This window comes from Fukomys damarensis, unplaced genomic scaffold, assembly GCF_012274545.1.
Source record: "Fukomys damarensis isolate Sample0158 unplaced genomic scaffold, DMR_v1.0_HiC HiC_scaffold_16, whole genome shotgun sequence".
NCBI lineage: Eukaryota > Metazoa > Chordata > Mammalia > Rodentia > Bathyergidae > Fukomys > Fukomys damarensis.
The window spans coordinates 31,238,832-31,262,688 of NW_022900928.1; the positions used below are offsets into that span (position 1 = coordinate 31,238,832).

The 23,857-nt window shown below is 40.8% G+C and overlaps 1 protein-coding gene and 1 long non-coding RNA gene across 4 annotated transcripts in view; one reads left to right on the forward strand and one right to left on the reverse strand.

Annotated features, from left to right (window-relative positions):
* Positions 1-5,909, reverse strand: part of Alg8 (ALG8 alpha-1,3-glucosyltransferase) — a 27,463-nt gene extending 21,554 nt beyond the window's left edge. The window contains exons 1-2 of one of the 3 annotated variants that reach the window (XM_033764243.1): positions 5,757-5,909; positions 23-101 (exon numbers count right to left, since the gene is read on the reverse strand). In XM_033764243.1, coding sequence (XP_033620134.1) covers positions 23-101; positions 5,757-5,890 — 213 coding nt within the window. In that variant the 5' untranslated portion in view covers positions 5,891-5,909. The remainder of the gene's footprint in view (positions 1-22; positions 102-5,756) is intronic. The other 2 variants (XM_010633310.3, XM_033764244.1) reach the window with 2 other exon arrangements.
* Positions 5,910-5,964: 55 nt separating this feature from the next.
* LOC104868535 overlaps positions 5,965-23,857 on the forward strand; it is a 37,014-nt gene continuing 19,121 nt past the window's right edge. The window contains exons 1-3 of the long non-coding RNA XR_004517448.1: positions 5,965-6,146; positions 9,579-9,654; positions 16,895-16,958. This is a non-coding gene — a long non-coding RNA (uncharacterized LOC104868535). The remainder of the gene's footprint in view (positions 6,147-9,578; positions 9,655-16,894; positions 16,959-23,857) is intronic.

Genomic DNA, 23,857 nt, shown 5'->3' on the forward strand with positions numbered 1-23,857 from the left:
AAGAAAGAAAAAGAAAACTTACCTCATAATACCATTGTGATAATGGCAAACTGTGAGTGATAGCAAGCCAGTTTCGGTGTACTTCAAAATCTGTAGAATGGCTACACAAAGCAATTAGATAAACAGAATTAACGGGCCAGGGGTTTAGCTCAGCGGTTCAGTGGCCTGCCTTGCAAGTGCAAGGACCCGAGTTCAATCCCCGGTACCAAAAAAAAAGATAAATAGAATTAGATTTTGAAACCTTTATCAATTTCAAATGTCCATAATTATGATAATTATGCTTTTAAATGTTTTGACACCCTCTAACAGTTACAACTCATTCTCCTATAAAGACACAAACAGGCATTTCATATTCCTGAAACATCACAGTTTTCAGCAAGTCAGAATGTCAGACCTTCAGGAAAGTTGCTGGATCTATAAGTTAGTGGAAAGAGTCTCAGAGCTTAAAAGGCAGAAAAATAGCTCAAAAACAACTCTAACAAAATTTTTTGTCTGGAAGAGGCTTCACACACAAGCTGGATCTTCAGAAATGGGTAGGAACTCACCAGAGGAAAGAAGAAAAAGGTCCTTGTCCTGCCTTTCCATGTCTCCAAATTGTCCCCATCTACTGTATATAAATAGCATCTCAATATGTACCTAACATTAGAAGCAGTCACTTCCCATCACTACATATATATGTATGTGTGTGTGTGTGTGTGTAAAATACTGTATATCCAAGCATCTCCCATCTTTAGTAGAAGTGTTTTTGTTTGTCCATGCTATACTTCATCTCCATGTCTAGAGCAACACCCGATACAAGGATGGGCTCCTCTCTCCAAAGCCAATAGGTTACACAACAAAGCCATTTACACTTTCCAGTTTGTTTTACACAATCTTTCTGAGGACATCTTCCAAGTCTCAGCCACTCCTTTTCCCTTTTTTCTGAGGTAAATGTTGATATCTCCCTAGGTCTTGGTTTTTTTTTTTAACCAGGGATTGAACTCTGGGCCTTGTGCTTACAAGGCAGGCAGCAGAACCACTGAGCTAAATCCCCCCCCACCTTTTAAAGCTACTCTTTTCTGGACAATCTTATTCACACTTTTTGGTGCCACTATCAACTACACAATGACAATTCCCAAATTGCTATATATTATTTTGGTCTTTTTCTTGAGTTCTAGAGATAGACATATCCAATTTTCTAAGAAAATATCACCAGAATTTCTTAAAAATTCCTCAACAGTCACCATTCTAAACTGATGACCAATTTTCATTTCCTTTTTTTTTTTTGGTGGCACTGGGAATTAAACTCAAGACCTTGCACTTGCAAGGCAGGCATGGTGCCACTGAGCTAAATTCCCAGCCCTTTGTTTTGTTTTGTTTTGATCCGGGGATCGAACTCGGGACCTTGAGCTTGCAAGGTGTTTTTGTTTTTTGAGACAGGGTCTCCCTTTGTAGCTCAGGCTCACTGTGCAGCCCAGCCTGGCCTTGAACTCATCTCAATCCTCCTTCCTCAGCCTCCAGAGTGCTGGGATTATAGGCATGTGCCCACCATGCCTGGCTCCTTTCTAGGTACATACTCAACAAAAATATTGCTGTTTTTTTTTTTTTTGGTATCAGGGATTGAACTTGGGTCCTTGTGCTTGCGAAGCAGCCCACAGAACCGCTGAGCTAAGTCCCTGGCCCTACTGCTGTTTTTTAACAATTCCTCAGGTATAATTTCTAAAATGATAAATATCTATCCAAAAGCCTACACAAACATATAGCTTTCTAGGAACCCCAATGATCTTGTTTGTTTACTTGGTTATTTTTTGAGACAGGGTCTTGCCCTATAGTTCAGGCTGGTCCTGAACTTGCAGCAATCCTCCTGAGTTAGCTACCACATCTACGTGAATTTTTTTTTGTTGTTGTTTGTTTTGGTACTGGGGATTGAACTCAGGACTTTGTCATTGCAAGGAGGTGGCAACACCACTGAGCTAAATTCCAGGCCCATCTCAATGATTTTTGAGAGACTAAGAAATACTGACCAAAAAAGGCTTGAAAACTGCTGCTATGTAGTGACAAAAACCTATAATTATGTGCAACAACATACAAATTCAATGTTGGCTGAAAGAAACTATATCTAAGAGAAAGTGCTGAATGATTCCTAGTGTATTAACCTCAAAAATGGGTAAAATTCAGGCCAGGGATTTAGCTCAGTGGTGCTGCCGCCTGCCTCTCAAGCGCAAGGACCTGAGTTCAATCCCTGGTACCAAACAGAAAAACAAAAAAATGTGGCCAGGTGTGGTGGCGCATGCCTGTAATCCCAGCACTCGGGAGGCTGAGGCAGGAGGATCCCTGTGAGTTCGAGACCAGCCTACGCTACATAGTGAGGTCCAGGTCAGTCTCAACTACATAGTGAGACCCTGTCTCAACAACCCCCCCCCCAAAAAAACCCCAAACAAAAAAATGTGTGAAATTCAATATATGGAGCTAAAAGTCAGAATGTTAATACTTTTGGAGTAGGGACAGGGAAATAACTATAAAAGTCTAAAGGGCTTCTGATAAAACTCTGCATATTGACCTAGATGCTATTTATAGACAGATTCATTTTGCAAAACTTCAGTGAGAGGTACTGTTAATGATGTGCTTATATATAGTATTTTACTTGACTGTGTATGGAGTCTAGGCTAAAACTGTTCTTTTTTTTGTTTTGTTTTTTGTACCAGGGATTGAACTCAGATCCTTGCACTTGTAAGGCAGGCCACTGAACTGCTGAGCTAAATCGCCGGCCCAACTATTTTCTTTTTTATGGTCTTTTTTAACTTTAATTTTTATTAGTACATGTTTGTAGGACATGATTCCATTTTTTAAAATTAATTTTATCCCATTACCCTCCTCATGATTACATTTATCATGGGGAGTTGGTACATGTATATAACACATCTTAATTCTTTTTTATTCCCTTCCTCTCCTCTCCCTTCTCTTTTAGTATATGTTGATGCTGAGAAATCTCAATCATTTACTTTTCCCTTCATCTCTGGAAACTGTTTATTGTTTTTATCCTTAGTATTCTGAAATTTCTAGACTTATGTTTTGGTGAGAATATGTCTGCATTATGGTAGGCACTCAAGTGTCTTCAAGAATGTTATTTATCTGTCCTCTGTTTTGTTCATTTTTCTGAAAAGATAATTCTTATTTTTCTCTTATTTGCTAAATTTGCTTAATTTATCCTTTTTAAATTTTTGATTATATTTTCCACTTTATATTGATTTATATTTATTATATTTTCTACTTTCTACTTTATTCTCTGATCATTCCTTTTTCACAGCAATTTTTTACTTTTCAAAGACAGCACTTAGAAGATTTGAGGAAATTTGAGGACATTTTCTTAGCTGTGCTATATTGATTTCCTTCAGTCTTTTGGGGAGGGTTGTTGATTTTTTAAAAAATTCTCTTAGAAACTGTTAAGAGAATACATTTTGTGATGGTAAAGATCTGTAATCTCAGCAGGAGGATCACCATTAGTTTGAGGCCAGCCTAGGCTACAACAGTGAATTCAGAGATCTGGGGATTTAGCTTAGTGATTCTACCTTGCAAGCACAAGGTCCTGAGTTTGATACCTGATACCAGTAAAAAAAGAAAGAAAGATAAAAGTGAATTCAAGGCCAGTTTGAACTATATTGCAAGACCATGTCTAAAAAGAAATCCAAATAAAAACAATTCATAATGGTATAGCAAAAACCCCTATCAAAGAGAGAACTTCAATGCTATAGTACCAGCGATTCTTTATTGTAACTGCTGAATAAGGTAAGAATAAAAATAATTTTAACTTGCTGAAACAATCTTTGAAAAAAAAAAGTAAAATCAGAAAGCCAGATGTGGACATGCATGGCTGCAATCCCACCACTTGGGAGTCTGAAGCCAGAGTACCACCAAGAAGTTCAAGGCCAGCCTGGACTATGTAGCAGAGACCCTATCTCAAAACAAAACAAAGCAGCAACAATAAAAACCTAAAAAAGGTAGAGACAATGCCAAATACCTTAACAGGACACTTTCTAAGAAATGCATCCTTAGGTGATTTCTTAGTGTGCAAATATGAAACAGCAAACTGATACAACTGGAATAACTATGACGTCACCATATGATATAACTTTACAGCACTACTGATGAGTGAACCACCATCAGCTGAAACTTCATTTATTGAACTTTGGCTGCAATGTGACAGATAGATTAATAAAAGGCTAGACCGATGAGAGTCCAATTAGGAACATATCCAAAGACAAGTACATTCTTAATTTTGGACCAAGGGCAGAGTTTAAAACAATAACCCTGAGAATACATTTCTAGGCTGCAGCAACTAAAGTAAGAAATATCTCATACAGACCTACATTTTTATTTATTTATTTTTTGGTACCAGGGATTGAATTTGGGACTTTGCGCCAGCAAGGCAGGAAGCGGCACCACTGAGCTAAATCCTTGGCCCCACACTTGAATTTCTTACATTTTAGAACACTCTTTCCAATTTATTTTGAAACAGAAAGATGTTTCCTACTTTTCAGCTATACTTTCTGTGGATCAATACCTCTTTTTTCAACTGACCAATCCCTTCCAGAGTTGGCATGTTGTTCTACTGAACCTTTATATTAAAATGCTTATATAATTACACATATAATCAGTTTGGACATACATTCTATACCTAACAGCTCTCTCATACCCAACAAGAAATCATTAAGAGCTTGAGAGAGAGGAGTGCCATAATCTAAACTCTAAGCTAGGGAGGAGGAGGGCCTGGAGAGAATGGAGAAAAAGAATGAGGGTTAAAATAAAATACAAGAATAAGGAACGATGAAAAGAAGGCATAAACATTACTTCGTTGTAGTTCCTTGTTCCCACACTTTTATTCTTAGCCCTTCATCCATTTTTCCCACTGAGTCTTTATAAGTGAGTGATCCGGCCACTTATCCTGTGCCAGATTTCCTGCTTTACTGCTCTTCATCCTTGGGGCCACTGTTTTGTACTATAGGGCCTTTGAAATTATTCTTTCCTGCGCCTAAATTGCTTTCCATATTGTTTTTTTTTGTTGTTGTTGTTGTTGTTACGGGGATTGAATTCAGGTCCTCGAGCTTGCGAGGCAGGAGGCGCACACTTCGGATTTAAACTCAAACATTACCTTCTACGAGAGCAGTAAAACCCTGCATGTAGTCATTCCCATTTCCTTTATAGGTCTCTACCCCCCCCCCCGCCTTTTTGAGATAGAATCTCTCTAAACCACCAAATTGTCCAGGCTGGGCTCAAATTTATGATTCTCCAGCCTCAACCTCAGAGTGTGGAGATTACAGGGGTGCGCTACCACGCTCAGCTAGCTCCTTTATGTCTTAACACAACCTGAAACTTGTACTGATTGTGTGCTCCCATCAATTCCACGGAGGACGAGATCCAGAAGTCTTGCTCACCATCGTATCTCCCTATGGTGCCATATACGGCTCGTAATACCGGCTGAGTAAACGGCTGGGAAGAGTGCTTTTCATTTGCAAATGATGAATAAGGGTTCTGAGCCTGACACCATAAAGTGACTTGCCTCAAGTCAAAAAGCGCTAGGACAGAACCTGGCTAGCCAGGGCTATATTCTAATTTTCAGGTCAAGTTACAACCTGCGCAGTGGGAAGCTCAGTAAAGGCAGTGGCGACTACACGACCTGAACTTCCTTTTCCTCCTCACTCTCGAATATCGACACATCCTTCTCCCGCCCTGACCACCCCGGAATCTCCCCCCGCAGCCCAGGGCCGTGCAGTCCTTACTAGGTGGGAATGAGAAGGCATTTGAGGAGCGTCACCCCGAGCGCCAAAGCCGAAAACCAATTGCTGCTACCCTTTACAGTTCCGAGCGCCGCCATCGCTGTAGTACCGCTCGTTTTCAGCCAATTGAGCCACATCCGGGCTCCCGCGCATGCGGGGAGGGACCTGGTGGGGGGGGGTCACGAAATTCGCGCATGCGTTCTGCAGCTCAGCCGGTTAGCGTTCAGACTTGAGGCGTTTAAACTTCCCGCCCACTATTTTTCCGCTGCTAGCTTTGAGCCGAGGCGGAGAAGGCGTTATTGCGCCTGCGCGGGCCTTTGTGGCGAGAGATTTAAATTTTATTTGCTAATTCATACTCTCATTCAAATAGTGGCTGGTCGTCTGCATACCTAGGTGAGAAATGATTGTCTTTTCCTGGAGACGCTCAAAGTGCTAGTGGAGGAGACACTACTATCTGTTGGTTGCAGTAGATAAAAGTACGTGAGAATATTGCGCAAGTGCCATTGTGAGTGCCTGAACTGGAATATGAAATCCAGGTGGAAAAAGACAGGAGCGGAGATGCAGAGGTGAAAACCGTTACTTGTTGCTACGATGCTGAGTAAAGTTCTCCGCACTGCACCTGCCTGAGTAGAACCCACTCTGAGGGCGGGCTGCAGTCTACTACTTCTTAAACTTGATGTATAGATAACCTGGGGATCTTGTTAAAATTCAGTAGGTCGGTCTTACAAATTCTTAGACCACGTCAGTGCTGCTGGTACTCGAGCTACAAGAACCGAGACACAAGCAATGAAATTATCTTGTTCTGCTTGTGCCGTGTGATCTTGGACAAATTAAATTTAGAGGTGTTTTTGTAAGTAGATAAAAATGGATTTTTAGCATTTAGAGTGGTTGTGAGGATTAAGAAATGCATGTAGGGCTGGGGATTTGGCTCAGGGGTTCCGCCGCCTGCCTTGCAAGCGCAAGGACCCAAGTTCGATCCCCGGTACCAAAAAAAAGCATGTAAATTGCTTGAAATGATGCCAGGACAGAATAAATACTTAATAATGTGTCATAGAAGGTAAGTACCTTACTGAAATATGCACAGGAAGTAGGTGCTAATAACGAGCTTATGCTCTCCTACAGCTTCCTCTGCTATATATATGATGGTCAAATTTATATCTAAAGCCCAGCCCTTTTCTCTTACCTCCTGTCTCTTATCTCATGCCTACCTGACATCTTAGGTATTACCCCTCCCTTTTCTTTCTTTCTTTTTTTCCCCCTCCTTCCTTCTTTTTTCTGGTAGTACTGGAGAACAAACCTAGGCTTCACGTATGCTAGACAAGACCTCTACCACTGAGTTATACCTCCAGACCTCTTAAATGTTTCAAAGCTTTTAAACGTTAGTTTCCTATTGGTGCTGTAACAAATTACCACAAATTTAGTAGCTAAGAGCAACACAAATTTATTCTTTCAACTGAAAGGGAACAGCAACGCTCAACAACTAGGCCGCACACCGAAAGGTCTGACTGGAGATTTTATTCAAGGAGTGGGAGTAGAGAGAAAGAGGAGAGAGAGAGAGAGAGAGAGAGAGAGAGAGAGAGAGAGAGAGAAGAAGAAGAAGGAGGAGGAGGAAGAAGAAGAAAAGAAGAAGAAGAGAGGAGGAGGAGGAAGAAGAAAGAGAGAGCAGAGAGAGGGAAGAAGAAGAGGAAGAGAGAAGAACAAAGAAAGGAAGGTCCTTTTATTGGTTTTGGGCTGGGCTATTGCTTATTCATGAGGAGTGGGCTACTTTCAACCTATCACAGGCCAGGTTGCCTTTTATGGGTTCAGTCCTGCAGAAGCAGGTTTTAACTTTTCTGTCTTGCTGTGGCCTTGGTGGGAGGGAAACTAAAGATAAGAGCATGAAGTCATTCTAAGAGCCAAGAAGCACCAGGAAAATGCAGCCTGTGATGGCGGCATCACAAAATACTTTAACATGATCAATTCCCTCACATCAACAGTTCTATACATTAAAATTCTGAAGGTCTTTGAGTTAAAGTCAGGGGTCATTAAAATTGGTTCCTTCTAGAGACTCTGAAGAAAGGATCTGTTTTCCTGCCCTTTTCAGTGTTTAGAACTTGTCTACATTCCTTGGCCTCTTTTTCACAACATTCCAAACTCTTGGTTCCATCCTCCCAATCTTACTTTTTTATAGTCAAGTCTTCCTCTGGGAGGAAAATCTCTAAATCTTTGCTTCCTTCTTTTAGGGACGTTTGAGGTTGTATTTGGGGCCCACTTGGATAATCTAGGGTAATCCCCATCTCAAGAGTCTTAATTCAATCACATTTGCCAAGGCTTTTTTCCACATAAAATGACATTTACAGGTTCCATGGGTTAGGACATGGATATCTTTGGCCATTTTGTTTACTACATACATCAAACTCAGTATATCCCAAACTGAATTCACAGTATTATCCACTCAGAGATTGATACTAACCGTCTAGTAGGAAAAGAATGTTTTGCTTGACTTTTCATAGGAATTGAAGATAGCACTCTCTGGTCCTAGATGCAGAGTTGGTAGTTTTTCTGTGCATGTTCTGGATCTCCATGATTAACAGGTCATGCTTACTTGTCCAGCTGCCTTGCCCTGCCCTCATCTCCTACCTCACAAGTACTTTACCATGGGACAATAGCAAATGGCTTGAGAACATGTCAGGAAACCGTAAGACCCATTCTTTGTCTTGCAAAAGTGAAAGACTTTGCTTTGAGAAGAAATCCCCAAGGGCAGAATGTTATGGCTTATATCTTGATGTCCTCACCCACCCACCCAAGCCTCATACACTCAATAGGCTGGACTTTTGGAAGGTGACTAGATCATGGGAGTGGTATAGCTGATTTGCTGTTGAGAGGCAGGGTATAGTTGGCGGAGACAGGTTCCTGGGGGATGTGGTTTAGAAGAGATTATCTCCCTCCCCAGCTCATCCCTTCACTCTGCTTCTTGTCAACCCATTGTGAGGGGAGCAGCTTTCTCCCACTTAGGCCCTTCTACCAGGCAGCCCAACCATGGAAGGACTTTTAATACATAAGCCAGAATAAACCTCTCCCCATTTAAATTGTAGGTGTTGCATATTTGGTCCTAGGAAGGTAAAAAGTAACTAAGACAAGGTAAGAACTGGTTCACTTTGAAAAGCATTTCATGAAAAACTGCTTCTCATTAACCTTGCAAACTCTCTCCATGATGTGAAGAATTTGATACATCTTTCAAAATGAAAAGTAATGAGGGTTGGGTATTTAGCTCAGTGGTTCTGCCGCCTGCCTGGCAAGCACAAGGACCTGAGTTTGATCCTGGTACGCTGCCCCCCAAAGTAACAATTTAAAAAAAATAATGAAGGCCGGGTGTGGTGGCACATGCCTGTAATCCCAGCACTCAGGAGGGTGAGGCAGGAGGATGGCTGTGAGTTCAAGACCAGCCTGGGCTACATAGTGAGTTCCAGGTCAGTCTCAACTACATAGTGGGACCCTGTCTCAAAAATCCGAAAAACAAAGCAAAACAAAAAAAAAAAAAAAAAAAGAAAAAGAAGGAAGTTGTGGAGGAGGCTGAAAAGGGATGGGATACCCTCCTAAGGGGAACACTAATGAGGAAAATGGGGAGCAGGAGGCTAACAATGAAGTAGAGGACGGAGGTGGGGAGGTGCAGGATGGAGAGGAGCAGGCTGAAGCAGCTATGGGCAAATGGGCAGCGGAAGATGATGAGGATGGTGATGTTAACACCAAAAAGCAGACTGATGAGGATAACCAGACAACAAAAAAGGAAGAGGTAAACTTAAGTAAAAATGACACTGTGACCTATTCATCCTCCATTTGTTTCAGAATCTAAACATGGTCCCCTTGGCTTGAGGAGGCCCACCTGCCTACCACAGGGAGAATCACCCGTGGACATTGTGAGGTATCTACCATAACCAAACCACAATATGAATTGTAACGGGAGGAAAAAAGAACCAACATTTCTAAGGTTCTACTTTTTTCCTTCAAAGTGTTTTTACTTTTTTTTTTTGGTACTGGGATTGAGCTTGGTCCTTGCACTTGCGAGGCAGGCAGCCGCACCACTGAGCTAAATCCCCAGCCCCAGAAGTATTTTAAAAAGAATAATTTGTTTTTATTTTTATTTGCACTTTATGTTTTTCTACATACTGTTAGGAATCAGCCATGCTTAATGATCTTAGATGACCTTTGAAATATTTCTGGTCCTGCTTCTGACTTTACTTGTGGTTTGACCATGTTCATTATACTCTCAAAGGAAAAAAAGAACTTTGTGAAAAAAGCAAAACAACAACCAAAAAACCCAAATGTTCCAGGAATTTTCCATGTGTTTTTTAGCTATTCTATAAGTAGTTGGTTTGTATGACTAAAGACAAAAGTGTGTTTATTTTTTTTCTTTTTGGTACCGGGGATTGAACTCGGGTCCTTGAGCTTGCGAGGCAGGCCACCGAACTGCTGAGCTAAATCCCTGGCCCTTCTTTTTCTTTTTAAAAATCTATGAAGTAGCTGTTTGTAGGGAACAGGGAAAAGGGGACATTACTAGAACCTCTGCAATAAGTCCTGGTCTCCTTCGAGCCATGACAGTGCAAGGCAAATTAACTTATTAGACAGAAAAGAGAAAAAATGAGAAGCTGAGCTTTGGGCTTGATCAAGGCTGATGTGGGCAACAAAGACCAAAGAACCAAGCTTGCCACACCTTTATTCAGTACAGAAGGAGGAAAAAAAAATATGGATGACTAGAGGCAGAGAGTTTAGTCCAATGGGAGAGTAACAAATGTAAAAGGTGACTCAAGGGGCAGTGAAGATGAAAATCCTAGAACAATGAGGAACTGTGCAGATGAAGATTTTGTTCCTCCCAGGACATCTTCAGCTGGGGTAATCTTGCCCTGGCGCATGAGAGCACCACTAGACCATTGAGGTCTAGCTGTGACCGAAAAAAGAAGTAAGTCTCAACACGCTGTGGCTGGCTCTAATCATGATTCAATTGTAAAATGATTTTTCCCCAGAATTGTGTAGAATTGCTCCTGACAGCTGTTTATGTTTTGGCCTGTTTGATGTACATGAAAGACAGTGTTGGCCAAGAATAAATGGCAGTTTTATTTTGCTGTGTTGTTTCAACAATAACAACAAAAGAAACAGTCGTGAAAATTTTGTTCTTTACTACTTCTGCTTTGGATTTAAATATGAGTCACGGAGTGGACTCAGTTGTGAAGAAATAGTGCCTCTTATTGTCCCTGATGTCACTAAACACACCCCTCCTACTGTGCTGTTTGGCAGCACATTTACTAAAAATCTCTTCTACTTACAGGCTTTTTTTTTTAGACCAGGTCTTGCTAATGTAGTTCATTCTGGCCTTAAACTGGTGGTGATTCTCCTGCTTCAGCTACCCAAGTGCTGTAATTACAGGCATGGGCCACGATGGCCAGCAGTTCTAGACTTTTTATTATACGTGGAGACTAATATCCCACTCATTTTTTTATTATTCATTAAGTTTATTGGTACATTTTGTTATAGCCGTTTCAGTGAAAAGAATCACACCACAAAAAATGTCCAAATTAAAAGTCCTTTATAGCCAGTGACCAAAGGTGATCTCCTCGCTCTTAACTCTCTTTGGCATGGATCAAGCAGGGAAGCTCAATTTTTAAGGGGAAAAAACCACACGATAGAATGTCATGATCTCATCTCTGAGCAAGCACAGGGGCACAGAAGCAGGTTGCAAGTTAGATTAAAATCCAGTTTTTGGGATCCGGCAGGAAATTCCTATCCCTATGGTTAGAGTCATAGTGTAACCTGTCCTGTCCTTAGTTCTTAACCGCAAGACATGTCCTGTCCTCTGATCTCAACTACAAGGTAAGCTCTGTGCTGGTTAACTAATCACTTTGAACAAGCAATTTAGGGAGGGAAAGGAGTAAAGTTCAGGTGAGGCTATGGGGGGGGTCCTGGTTAACTCTTCACATTTGAGGTATACAATATGATGACATTCGTCATTGGTGATTTGTACCTTTATATGATATGTCTTGGTTCTAATTTTTTTCCAATCCCTTGCCCTTCCTTCAACCTCTCCACCTGTCCCTATTTACAAGACTTTGTTTCCGTTTTTTCCTTTTCTCTTTTCTTATATTTTTTCCTTTCCCTTCTTTCTTTTCACCTTCCTCTTTGGACCTTTTCTCTTTCCGTTCACTTTCTCCTTTGGACTGTTCCTCTTCCCCCTCCCCTTCCCCTTTGAGCCCTTTCTTCCTATTTCACATTACCTATTATACATTTTAGTTCTCATTTACACTTTCAGTTTTTCACACCAGAGAAACAGTTCAATATTTACATATATGTATCCTATTTATTTCACTTAAGAGTATAGCCTCAGTGTGCATCCATTTAGCTATAAATGTCTTTAGCTTCTTATTCTTTATGACTGAGTAGTACTCTGTTTTATAAAAACAAAACAAAACAACCCCATATCTTCTTTATCCAGTCACCAGTGTATGGGATTCGAGTTGTTTCAGAGATTTAGCTATTATAAACTGTGCCACCGTCCCACTCTTATATGTCGATCAGGTCATTTGCTCTTCCGGCTAAAGGCATTTTTATTGCCAAGTCCTATTTAGGTGGCCTCTGATTGATGTATCTCTCATGTTCATCCAGTCCTCTTCACTAGTCTACCTGCACTGACTTTCTTTCAGCCTCTGGTCCGTGCTGTGTTCCCTCCTATACTGTACATTTAGATGTGCTGGTCCCTCTGTTTGCTGTTTCCTCCTGTACTATACCCTTGCATGTGCTGTTTCCTCTATCTGGAAGTTCTTCTCTTTAGCTCTCAGATCAAGCACCTCTGCCCTAGGGTAACTTTTCTTGATCTCCTTTAATCTTCCCTGTGCACTTACCAGCTGAGTGCAATGTTACATTTGTGTGGTGATCTAATTCTCTCACTAGTTATTCACTCGAGTGCATGGGGCTTTGTTTTTATTCACTATTGCAGCAGCAGTGGCTGGCACAGCACACACACTCAACATCTGTTGAGCCACCATGTGACCATCTGAAACACTATTCCAAACCAACTCTCCTACCTGTGAATCCTCACTTCCCCCCCAAAAATGTACTACTAGGAGTGGGTTTAATTGGTATATGATGAGAAATTGCAGAATAGGGCCAATATCAGTTTTAGGGGGTCATCAAACTGGAAAATCTGAGCACGTGGAACAATATACGATTTGATGAAGTTTCTCATAAACTATGTGACCTGGTCTCTTTCCTTTCCAAGAAGTTGATCCATTCCATTCTGTTCTAGCTCCTTGGCATTGCTGGGTACTAGAAAGCTCTCTGACCACTGCAACAGCCTTCTCTTTTTGAGAAGAGAGTGCGTGAATGTGAATGATTTACAGGCTGCAATTGCTCTGCGTAATTTTGTTTTTTCATCTTTTTGAGTTTTTTCTTCTTGGTTTTAATTTTTTTGTTTTTTTGGTTTTTTAAGACAGGGTCTCACTGCGTAGTTGAGACTGACCTGGAACTCACTGTGTAGCCCAGGCCAATCTTGAACTCACAGCGATCCTGCTGCCTCAGCCTCCCGAGTGCTGGGATTACAGGCGTGTGCCACCACTCCTGGCGGTTTTAATTTTAATTCTTCTATTTTTTTTTGGAATTTAACCAAAGCTTATGATTAATCACATAAATTATGTTTTTTTAAAAATCTCAGAATGATTGTTCATAACATCCCTTGGAGAACAAATTTAGAAAAACAGTCAAGTTCCAGTTTTAAAATTTTAAATGGAAAAAAATTTTTTTTTGTTACTGGGGATTGAACTCAGGTCCTGTGCTTGAGAGGCAGGCAGCAGAACCACTGAGCTAAATCCCCAGCCCCCCCCAAAATTTTTTTTTAATGAAAAAGGCAGGCATAGTTGTACACAACTGTTATCCTAGCACTCGGGAGGCTGAGGCAGGAGGATCACTGTGAGTTTGAGGCCAGTCTGGGTTACAAAGTAAGTTCCGCCAGCTTGAACTATAACAACACCTTGCCTCAAAAACATTTTAAAAATGAGTGCATGATACTGCTTCTAGACGTTGTAGTAGTTATTTATTGCTGTATACTGAATTACTCCAAAACAGCACCTAAAATAAGACACATTTATTATATCAGGTACTTGGGTCAGGAACTCGAGTGGTTTAGATGGGTTGCCCTGGCTGAGGGTCTCTCATGAAGTTCTAGCCAGGGCAGCATCAGGGGCTGGCTGTAGCCTGCTGAAGGGTTCACTGAAGCTCCAGTGTCTATGTCCAAGGCCAGGGGAAGTAGAAGGCCTCACTTCCATTCTTGTGGGCTTTCCCTTGGTCTCCTTGAGTGTTCTCAGGACATGGCAACTGACTGTCACCAGATCAAGTGATCCAAGAGTAAGCAGACAGCAAGTTACAATGCTTTTCATGACCCAGTGTCTGAAGGTTCACACTGTCACTTCTGCTTGATTTATTAGGAGTGACTTAGTAATCCAGGCCACAGTGAAGGGGAGGGCAATTAGACTCCATTTTTTAACCCCCTCTTTCTCTTTTTTAGACTCCATATCTTGAAAGAGGAATAGCAAAGAATTTGTTGACATGTTTTAAAACTACCATAGAGGTTTCCACTGTATCCTTGGAATATCAGGAATATGACCGTGCTTTATAGTGAGAAGACCCCACATCATGTCTAGTTTGTCCTATCAACAATCGTTTTCTCAATGGCCATACTGCTAAAATTATTATACAGATTCAATGAAATCCCAACAGCATATCTCACAGAATTAGAAAAAGCAATCCTAAGGCCGGGGATTTAGCTTAGTGGTGCCTAGTTCAACCCCTGGTACCAAAGAAAGAAAGAAAGAAAGAATCCTAAATTTCATTCGGAGCCAGAGGAGACCTAGAATAGCAAAGGCAATTCTGGGCAACAAAGGAAGGCAGGGGGTTTCACAATCTCTGGCTTTAAATTATACTACAAAGGTACAGTGATAAAAACAACAAAGTACTGGCAAAAGAACAGACCTGAAGATCAGTGGAATAGACTAGAAGATGCAGAAACAACTCCAGACACTCTCAGCCACCTTATCTTTGACAAAGGAGTCAAACACCTTCACTGGAAGATAGACTCTTTCATAAACAACGCTTGAAAAACTAGCTTTCCACAGTCAAAGATTAAAACTAGACTCATATCTTTCACCACACACTAACCTAGAATGAAAATGGATGAAAAATCTAATTATTAAATCTGCTGGAAGAGAGAATAGGTAGAACCCTAGAGGACATAGGAGTTGGCAAAGACTTTATGAACAAAACCCAGACTGCATGGGAGATACTACAAAGAATCAACAACTGGGATCTCATCTTGTTAAAAAGCTTTGGCATAGCAAAAGAAGCCACCAATACAGTAAAGAGACAATGTATAGTATGGGAAAATTTTTACCAGCTATTCATATAAAGGACTCATCTAGAATATATAAAGAAGTAAAAAACATCAGACCCCCCCAAATTTAAACACCCAGTCTGAAAATGGGCATCTGAAATGCAAAGATACTTCTCAGATGAATAATCAGAAACAGCAAATAAATATATTTAAAAAATTCAGTGTTGCTGGTCATTTGTGAAATGCAAATTAAAACAATACATAGCTGGGGATTTAGTTCAGTGGTGCCACTGCCTGCCTCCAAGCAAGCACAAGGTCCTGAGTTTGATCCTTGGTACAAAAAAAAAAAAAAAAAAAAAAAAAGCTGGGCGTGGTGGTACACACCTGTAATCCCAGCACTTGGGAGGCTGAGGCAGGAGGATTGCTGTGAGTTCAAGACCAGCCTGGGCTACATAGTGAGTTCCAGGTCAATCTCAACAACATAGTGAGACCCTGTCTCAAAAAACCAAACCAAACCAAAACAAAAACTCTGCAAAACAACACTGGTAGTTCACCTCCAGAAAGAATGGCTACTATCAAGAAATCAGCCAATAACAAATGCTGGAGGGATTGTGGGGAAAAAGGAACACTGCCCCGGCCCGCGGGGTCAGTAATTGGCAGAGCTCGAGAAGGGGAAGTACCTGGAAATGAGACAAGAGGGGCGCGGAAAGAAGGAGACCAAGCAAAGAGTTGTCAAGGTCTCATTTATTTGCAGATACAGGCAGTTTATAAAGGGAAAAACCGCAAAATTGTAAGAGGAAATAGTTAACCATAAACTTTGGGAGGAGAATGTAACAATAGTATAACACAATGTTACTATGTAACGGATCAGGTCACTTGTCTGCGCAAACCCGTTGTCATTGGTAACGACACAACTGTGGTGGTGGGGTGATCAGCGGGTCAACATGGAGGCTGTTTGGTTTTTACTTAGGACAGGCTAGCAGCTTAGTCTACCACAGAACACTTTTCCACTGGTGGTGCAACCACTATTGAAATCAGTGTGGAGATTTCTCAAAAAATTGAAACTAGAGGTTCCATTTGACCCAGCTGTTCCTCTTCTTGGTATCTTCCTAAAAGAATTAAAAGCATCATACAACAGTGATAAATGCACACCATATTTATAGCAACACAGTGTATCATAGCTAAATCTTAGAAATAGCCCAAAGGGCCATTAACTGATGAGTGATAAAGATGTGGTTTTTGGAGTACTACTCTGCCCTAAAGAAGGATGAGCTTCAGACTTTTATAGCTAAGTGGGTGGACATTGAGACCATACTCCTCTGTGAAATAAATTGGACACACATGTTTAAATACTGCATTGTTTCTCTGGTGTGAGAAACTTAAAGTGGAAATAAGGACTAAAATGTATAATAGATATTGGAAAATGTGAAGAAAATGTTCAAATGAGAAGGGGAACAAGGGAGGAAGGAGGAAGAAAGCAAGGGCCAAGAAAAAAGTGAAAATAGAAAAAATGGAAACAGCTTTTGTACAAAGGGACGGGAAGAGGGTTGAGGGAGGGGAATGGAATAAAATAAAATAAAATGTACTTTAAAAAACAATCATTTTCTCTGTGTTCTAAAAGAACCCTCAAGGTGTACAGATCTTGCGTTAGGCCTTTTATTCAAGGTTGAATACAAGAAGGAGCTGCCCTGTCTGAGGACTCATATGTGCTAACAACATTCCAGGCATTTTTGTTGCATTTATTTTCACACCATCCTTTGAAGTCGATACTACTGTTATCCTTACTTTGCAGATGAGAAAACTGAGTCTCAGAGAAGTTAAATAACTTGCACAAGGACATCCATCAAGGTGAAAAGGTAGGATTTGAATTCAGTACTGTCTAATATTACATTTTTCTGCACCCATATGGCCTTCCTGGAGCTCAGTCTCCCAAAGCAAGTGGCAATTCAGTTGCTGACAGAATGTGATGAGTTGAGCAATTAGATATGTTGATTGCCTTGATTGCACCCTAGGATCTTTACTATGGAAAAGAAAGAGGCCAAAGCTCTAGCTTTCATTCTAGTTCCAGTTCTGCATCTGATTTGCTGTATAATCACAGGCAGGTCACTTTTTCTCTCTGTACCCTGGCAGAAAGGTGAGAATGCAGCCTTTTGTCACACATCGTTCTAATTCCCACCTGTAATCTGATGCTTCACAGTGCGGGGCCAGGTTGTCCTGATGTGCAGCTTCTTATGGAAATTCACCTGCCTAGTTAAGAAGCAGAGTCAACCTGGAATCATTCCAGCTCATGACTCTTATTCAAGGACACTTGCACATTCCTTACTTTCCTTTAATGCCTCAGTAAATCTGATTTTTGTTTTGTTTTGAGACAGGGTGTCACTTTTAGTTGAGATTGGACTTGAACTCACTGTGTAGCCCGGGCTGGCCTTGACCCGCGGTGATCCTCCTGTCTTAGCCTCAAAAATGCTGGGCTTACAGGTGTGCTCCACCACATTCAGGAGTAAAGATGACTGTTGAGTGAACTTCTTTTCTTCCTTCTGCTCTTTTTATGTATTAAATTTTATCAGTCTGGGCTAGAGATTTAGCCCAGTGGCAAAGTGCTTGCCTAGTGTAAGCAAGGCTCAGGATTTAATCCCTAGCCATACAAAAGAGAAAAGAATGAGAAATACCATGAGTGTTTTCCTATGCCTACCTGTCCTTACACAGTAATGTGTGTATGTGTTCATGTGCGCACATTCATTCCTGTATGCATGTGCAAAACCTACTTCCTTAACTGAGCTTATTGTCTCTGTAATTTCCTGAACTTTGGTATGTGTGTGCACGCATGTGTACAGTGCTGTCATTCAGACCGAGGATCTCACACTTGCAAAGTATGTTTTCTACCACTGTGCTCTATCCTTTTTGTAAGCTTTTTGATGAAAGTAGTCATTTCATGTAGTATTTTTGCAAGGTTTTGAGGCTTTGGTCATAGCTGCATGTTTTTTTTCTTTTTTCTCTGTATTTGTCTTCTGTCTGTCTATCTAGCTATCTATCATCTATTTACATATTTATTTGCAGTACTGGGGATTGAACTCAGGGCTACAACTCCAGACTTTATAAATTTTAAGACAGGATCTCACTAAATCACCAAGTGGCCCAGCTGGGTTCAAATTCATGATCCTCCTGCTTCAGCCTGTCAGAGTGCTGGGACTGCTGGTGTGCACTACCATGCCTAACTATATAGTTGTATTTTTTATTTTCAGGGCCTTATAAACAAAGCTACCCACCATGAGTCCAAAGAGGTAGAAGTTTGCAAGGATCATCTGATCTGTTTTCACTCATACCTAGATCGCTGATACCACTAAGCTGCTGTGTCAATAACTATGGTGTGTGTGTGTGTGTGTGTGTGTGTGTGTGTGTAGTATCAGGGATCGAAATCAGGACCTTATGCTTGTGAGGCAGGCACAGTGCCACTGAGCTAAATCCCCGGCCCCATAACTATGATTTTAACTTGCATTCTAAAGTGTCCCACTGCTCCATGCCTGTTACTGGCACCAGTACTCAAATTTCTTCAACTTCGTTCACCCATTTGAGCAGTCAGTTGTTCTTAATAGTAGCCGAAGTCTTATTATATTTAATCTTCCTATGTCATTCTCATTTTCCCTAGCTCCTGCTTCCTGGCATCACTATAACAAATTAGACTACTGAGAGCAGAGAAAGTAGAACTGTATTCAGAATAAGCATTGTTTCAGTGTTCCTTCCAGGCCAAAGGGGTCAAATGGCATCAGCCTGCTACCAAAGGGCTGACTGGTTTCCTTGATAGTTGGTGTCACGCTGAGAGTTTACCATTGGTCTGTTCTCCTGTCTTTTTAGGTGTGAAACAGTGACACAGTAACTAAATCAGTTGTGGTGAGAGGGAACCTGTCTTGCTGAGCCCATGGCATAGGCTCAGGCTTTGTCATCGCAGCCTTTCAACTCATGGGTGCAGAATTGGAATAGCTGTGGAGAGAGGCTGACTGATACCCACAAAATGAATCGTTCTCTCCCCTGGTTCTTGGATACCTCCTCTACAGTAGATCAGTACATTAGGATTAATGATCTATGTAGCAATTCTCAGATTTGAGATGCCTCTTGTCCAAGTTTCCTTGGTTCAGTCTTCCAGTGTTGTTTTCCAGTCTCTAGCCTGCTAGCCCAGCCATTCACCATCGCTCAGGAGACCATGTATAACTATGTCTCAGGCTGCTTCTCTCTCTTCCTCAAGTGAACAATCAGGCATTCTGATTGTAGCTCTGTCCATTGCAAGGGCTTCCCTTAACCACTATTGTTTAGAGCCTCCCCTGAGTCACGATGCAGCTGTCCATATTGGATTAGCACCAAAATCCACACCAACTCATCTCTGAAGTAGATTTGAGTTTGTCCTCAGCAGGGCCCATATGTGGAAGGGAGAAAGGTTGAGTATCAGTGCAGCAGAAGGAGATGACATGTGAGTCTAGGCCAAGTGTTTTTGTTATTGCAGCTTCTACTCTACTTGGGCCCAGTCTCAAATGTACCATTTCCATCATACTGCAGATAGTTGCTGCAGTCTATATGACTGGGTGAGTCGTAATAATCATGATGGGCAGCTCCAGGTGGATAGTAACTTGATATGTTGGTTTCCTGTGGGTTTGCTAACAAATTGCTATAATCTTGGTGGCTGAAAACAGTGGAAAATTATTCTTTCATAGTTCTAGATGTCAGAAGTTGAAAATCATTGGGTAGAAATGAGGTGTCAGCAGGGCTGCACTCCCTCTGGAAGCTTGAGGGCAGCATTTGTTTCTGCCTCTTTGAGCTTGGGGTGACTGCCAGCGTTCTGTTCATTCAATATCTGCCTCTGTGGTCACTTGGCCTGCCCTTCTTCCATGTATATCAAATCTTCCTCTGCTTTCTTCTCACAGGGTTTATGTGATTACATTTAGGATCCATCTGGATAATACAGGGAAATCTTCTGGTCACATTCATAGAGATTAGGATATTTATGAGATATCTTTGGAGGTTTTTAGTTTACCATACTTAGTATTCTGTGGCAATCACTCTCTACTAAGACTCTGCAGGATTTTTTTTTGAGACAGGGTTTTACTATATAGTTCAGGCTGGCTTTCAACCCACCACAATCCTCTTGTATTAGCTTCCTCATTGCTGGGATTACAGGCATGCACCACCACACCCGGCTTTCAAGGATCTATTTTTTTTAAATGAAGAGTTATTCTCTTCCACTAAGGGAGGGTCTTGCTTCAGATCCCTAAAACTATAACTCTCCTTATAGACTTTTACAGAGATGCTACACAGCATCTTTCTACCCTATAGATCTACTGGGTCATAGGACTGAGGGCCGAGGTAGTTTATATTGCAGGCTGTTGTACAGGACCCTCTCTTGCTCTGAGCCCCAAGCAAAACCAGCAGCCTTCCAAGTCATTAGATAAATGGGCCAGAGTAGCATTCATCATCTAGCATGTGCAGCCTCCAATTTCCACCAAGCACTGTTCTTCTTTCTCAGCAATAGCAGTGCTAATACAAAACTTGTCCTTTACTCTAGACAGTTGGATCTCTAAGAACTTTTCCAATACGCAAGCTCCTGAATCTGTGTGGGGTTTATTTCCTACCCTCTGGAAAATTTAAGTTTATTGGGTCATGTAAATATTTTCATTTTCCTGCTTATCAACACAACTAGACTGATACCATCATTCTAGTGGGCCAATGTTGATGTTCTCTGGAATAAGAAAATTATCAGGATCCCTGTAGACTATTCTGATAGGTCAAGGAAGTAAAAGTCTTGGGGCAAAGAATGTGGACTATTATCCTTTCTAGAGAAAGATGAGCTGCTTTTGATCCTCTTTACTAATAGGAGTCTAGAACATGTTTGTCAGACCGACAGCCACATTTCAAGTGTCAGGAATATTACAGTAGAGATACTGCATTCAATGTGGTAGCTACAATTAAGGTTACTACTTGCTTAAATTTATGATAGTCCATTATCATTTGCCTGAGTCTATCTAGTTTTCCTAGTGACCAGAGAGGTGATTTGAATAAGGATATAATAGAGACAAACACCTTGCATCCTCTTTTCTTTTTGTTTTTGGTACTGGGGATTCAACTGAGGTCTTTGTGCTTGGGAGGCAGGTAGTGGAATGACTGAGCTAAATTCCCAGCCCGCATCCTCTTTTTTATGGTATTAATTTCTGCAGTTCCCTCTAGGATGTGATACTGCTTCTGATTTACTCTTGTTTTGACTGGGGCTGTGCAGCAATTGGGTAAGTCAAGGGTTTCCACTTGGCTCTTTCTACAATAATGATTCTTTTGTTGGTTTTGTTTGTTTCTTTGAGACAGGGTCTCACTATGTAGTTTAGTCTGGTCTTGAGAACTCACCATGTAGCCCAGGCTGGCCTTGAACTCACAGTGATCCTCCTGCCTCAGCCTCCCAAATAGTAGGATGACAGGCGTGCACCACCATGCCTGGCTACAATAATGTTCTTACTCTTCAGGGCAGGTTTCCAATGTGAGAGTTATGAATCTTCTAAATATGTCTCCACTAATCTCTACTTTCAAATCTAGGGGATTAGCTAGAGGGTGGGTATGTGAAATGAATTTGGGCTAGGAAGTATTTTATCAGCTGACTTCCATAATTCAAATTTATCATCTAAAAGTAATGATAAGACATAAAATCAATATTTAAAAATTAACTGCTCTTGGGCTGGGGATGTAGCTCAGTGGCATTGCATCTGCCTGGCAAGTGCAAGGTCCTGAGTTCAATCTCTGGTACTGGAAAAAGAAAATGAATTGTTCTTCTATACATTAATAAAGAACTAGCTGTGAAGGAAATTAGGAAAATAGCCAAATGCAGTAGCACATACCTGTCATCTCAGCATCCTGGGAGGTTGAAGCAGGAAGATTGTGAGTTCAGTCAAACCTTATCTTAAAATTAAAAATTTAAAAAAGGTTGGGGATACAGTTAAGTGTTGAAAGCTCTAAATTCAATCCCTAGCACCAGAAAAGGAAAGGAAAGGAAAGGAATAAAATCAGGAAAACAATTCTATTCACAATAATTTTAAAAAGTATATTTTTTTTCTGGGAATCAGCCTAACCAAGGAAGTAAAAGATCTCCACAATGAAAATTATAGAAATCTGAAGAAAGAAACTGAACAAGTCACTAGAAGATGGAAAGACTTCCATGTTCATTGATAGGAAGAATTAATATTCTTTTTTTTGGTACTGGGGGATTGAACTTGGGACCTTGCACTTGCAAGGCATGCGGCAGGACCACTGAGCTAAATCTCCGGCCGGAAGAATTGATATTCTTAAAATGACCATAATACCAAAAGTGATTTACAGACTCAGTGCAACCCCCATCAAGTTTCCTATGACATTTTCATAGAACTAGAAAAAAAATTCTGAAATTCATATAAAAATATAAGACTCAGAATAGCTAAAGCTATCCTAAGCAAAAATCGTAAGGCTAGAGGCATCAAAATATCCCATTTAAAATTATACTAGAAAGCCATAGTAACAAAAACAATGTGGTAGTGCCACAAAAACAGGCATGTACATCAATGGAGTAGAATTGAGGACTTAGAAACAAATCTGTGCAACTACAGCCATCTGATTGTTAACATTGGAGAAAAGAGAGCATCTTTGACAAATGGTGCTAGGGAAACTGGATATACACATGTAGAAGATTAAAACTTAGATCTCTCTCACCCTGTGCAAAAATAAACTAAAAATGGATCAAAGACCTCAGTATCAGGGCTGGGGATTTAGCTCAGCGGTTCGGTGGCCTGCCTTGCAAACACAAGGACCCAAGTTCAATCCCCGGTACGAAAAAAAAAAAAAAAAGACCTCAGTATAAGACCTGACAAGCTAGAAGTAAACATAGGAGAAACAGTCACAGGCCCAATTAAAGACTTCCTGGTAACACAGGAAATAATAGCAAGAATCAACAAATGGGACTACATTAAATTAAAAAGTTTTCATTTAGCCAGGCAAACAACCAACACAGTGAAGATACAGGTTACAGAATGAAAGGAAATTTTTGCCAACTATTCCACTGACAGAGGATCATTACTTAAAATATATAAAGAACTTAAAATATTTAACACAAAAAAAAATCATTGAGGGGGGAATGGGATAAAATGAAATAAAATTTATTAAAAAAATAAAGTAGCCCAGTGAATAAATGGGCAAATGAATTGAACAGACATTTCCCAAAAGAAGTACAAAGAGTCAATAAGTATATGAAAACATATTCAATATCTGTAGTCATTAGGAAAATGCAAATAAAAATTGCATTGAAATTCCGTCTTACCCCAGTCAGAATGGCTATCATCGAGAACACACAAAACAGTGCTGATTAGGGTACCAAGAAAAAGGAATCCTTCTACTCCTGTGGTGGGAAGGTAAATTGGTAGAGTTACTATGGAAATCAATTTCAGTAAAAAGGAAACATAAGCCAGGCATGGCGGTGCATGCTGATAATCCTAGCACTGGGAGAGCTGAAGCAGAAGGATTGCTTCAAGTCTGAGGCCAGTCTGGGTTACTTAGTTCTGGGTCAGCCCGAATTACATTGTGAAACCCTGTATCAAAACAAAACAAAACAAAACAAAAACTTCTAACCAAAACAGTAAAAATAGCTTTCTCCCCTTCGTTGGGAGACAGCCCGCAGACCCTCCCCATAATTAAGGCCTGTTACGGTCCTGGTCTGGTCCTGGTCTTCAGCTCTTTTTACCTGACATATCTGGTGCCACGA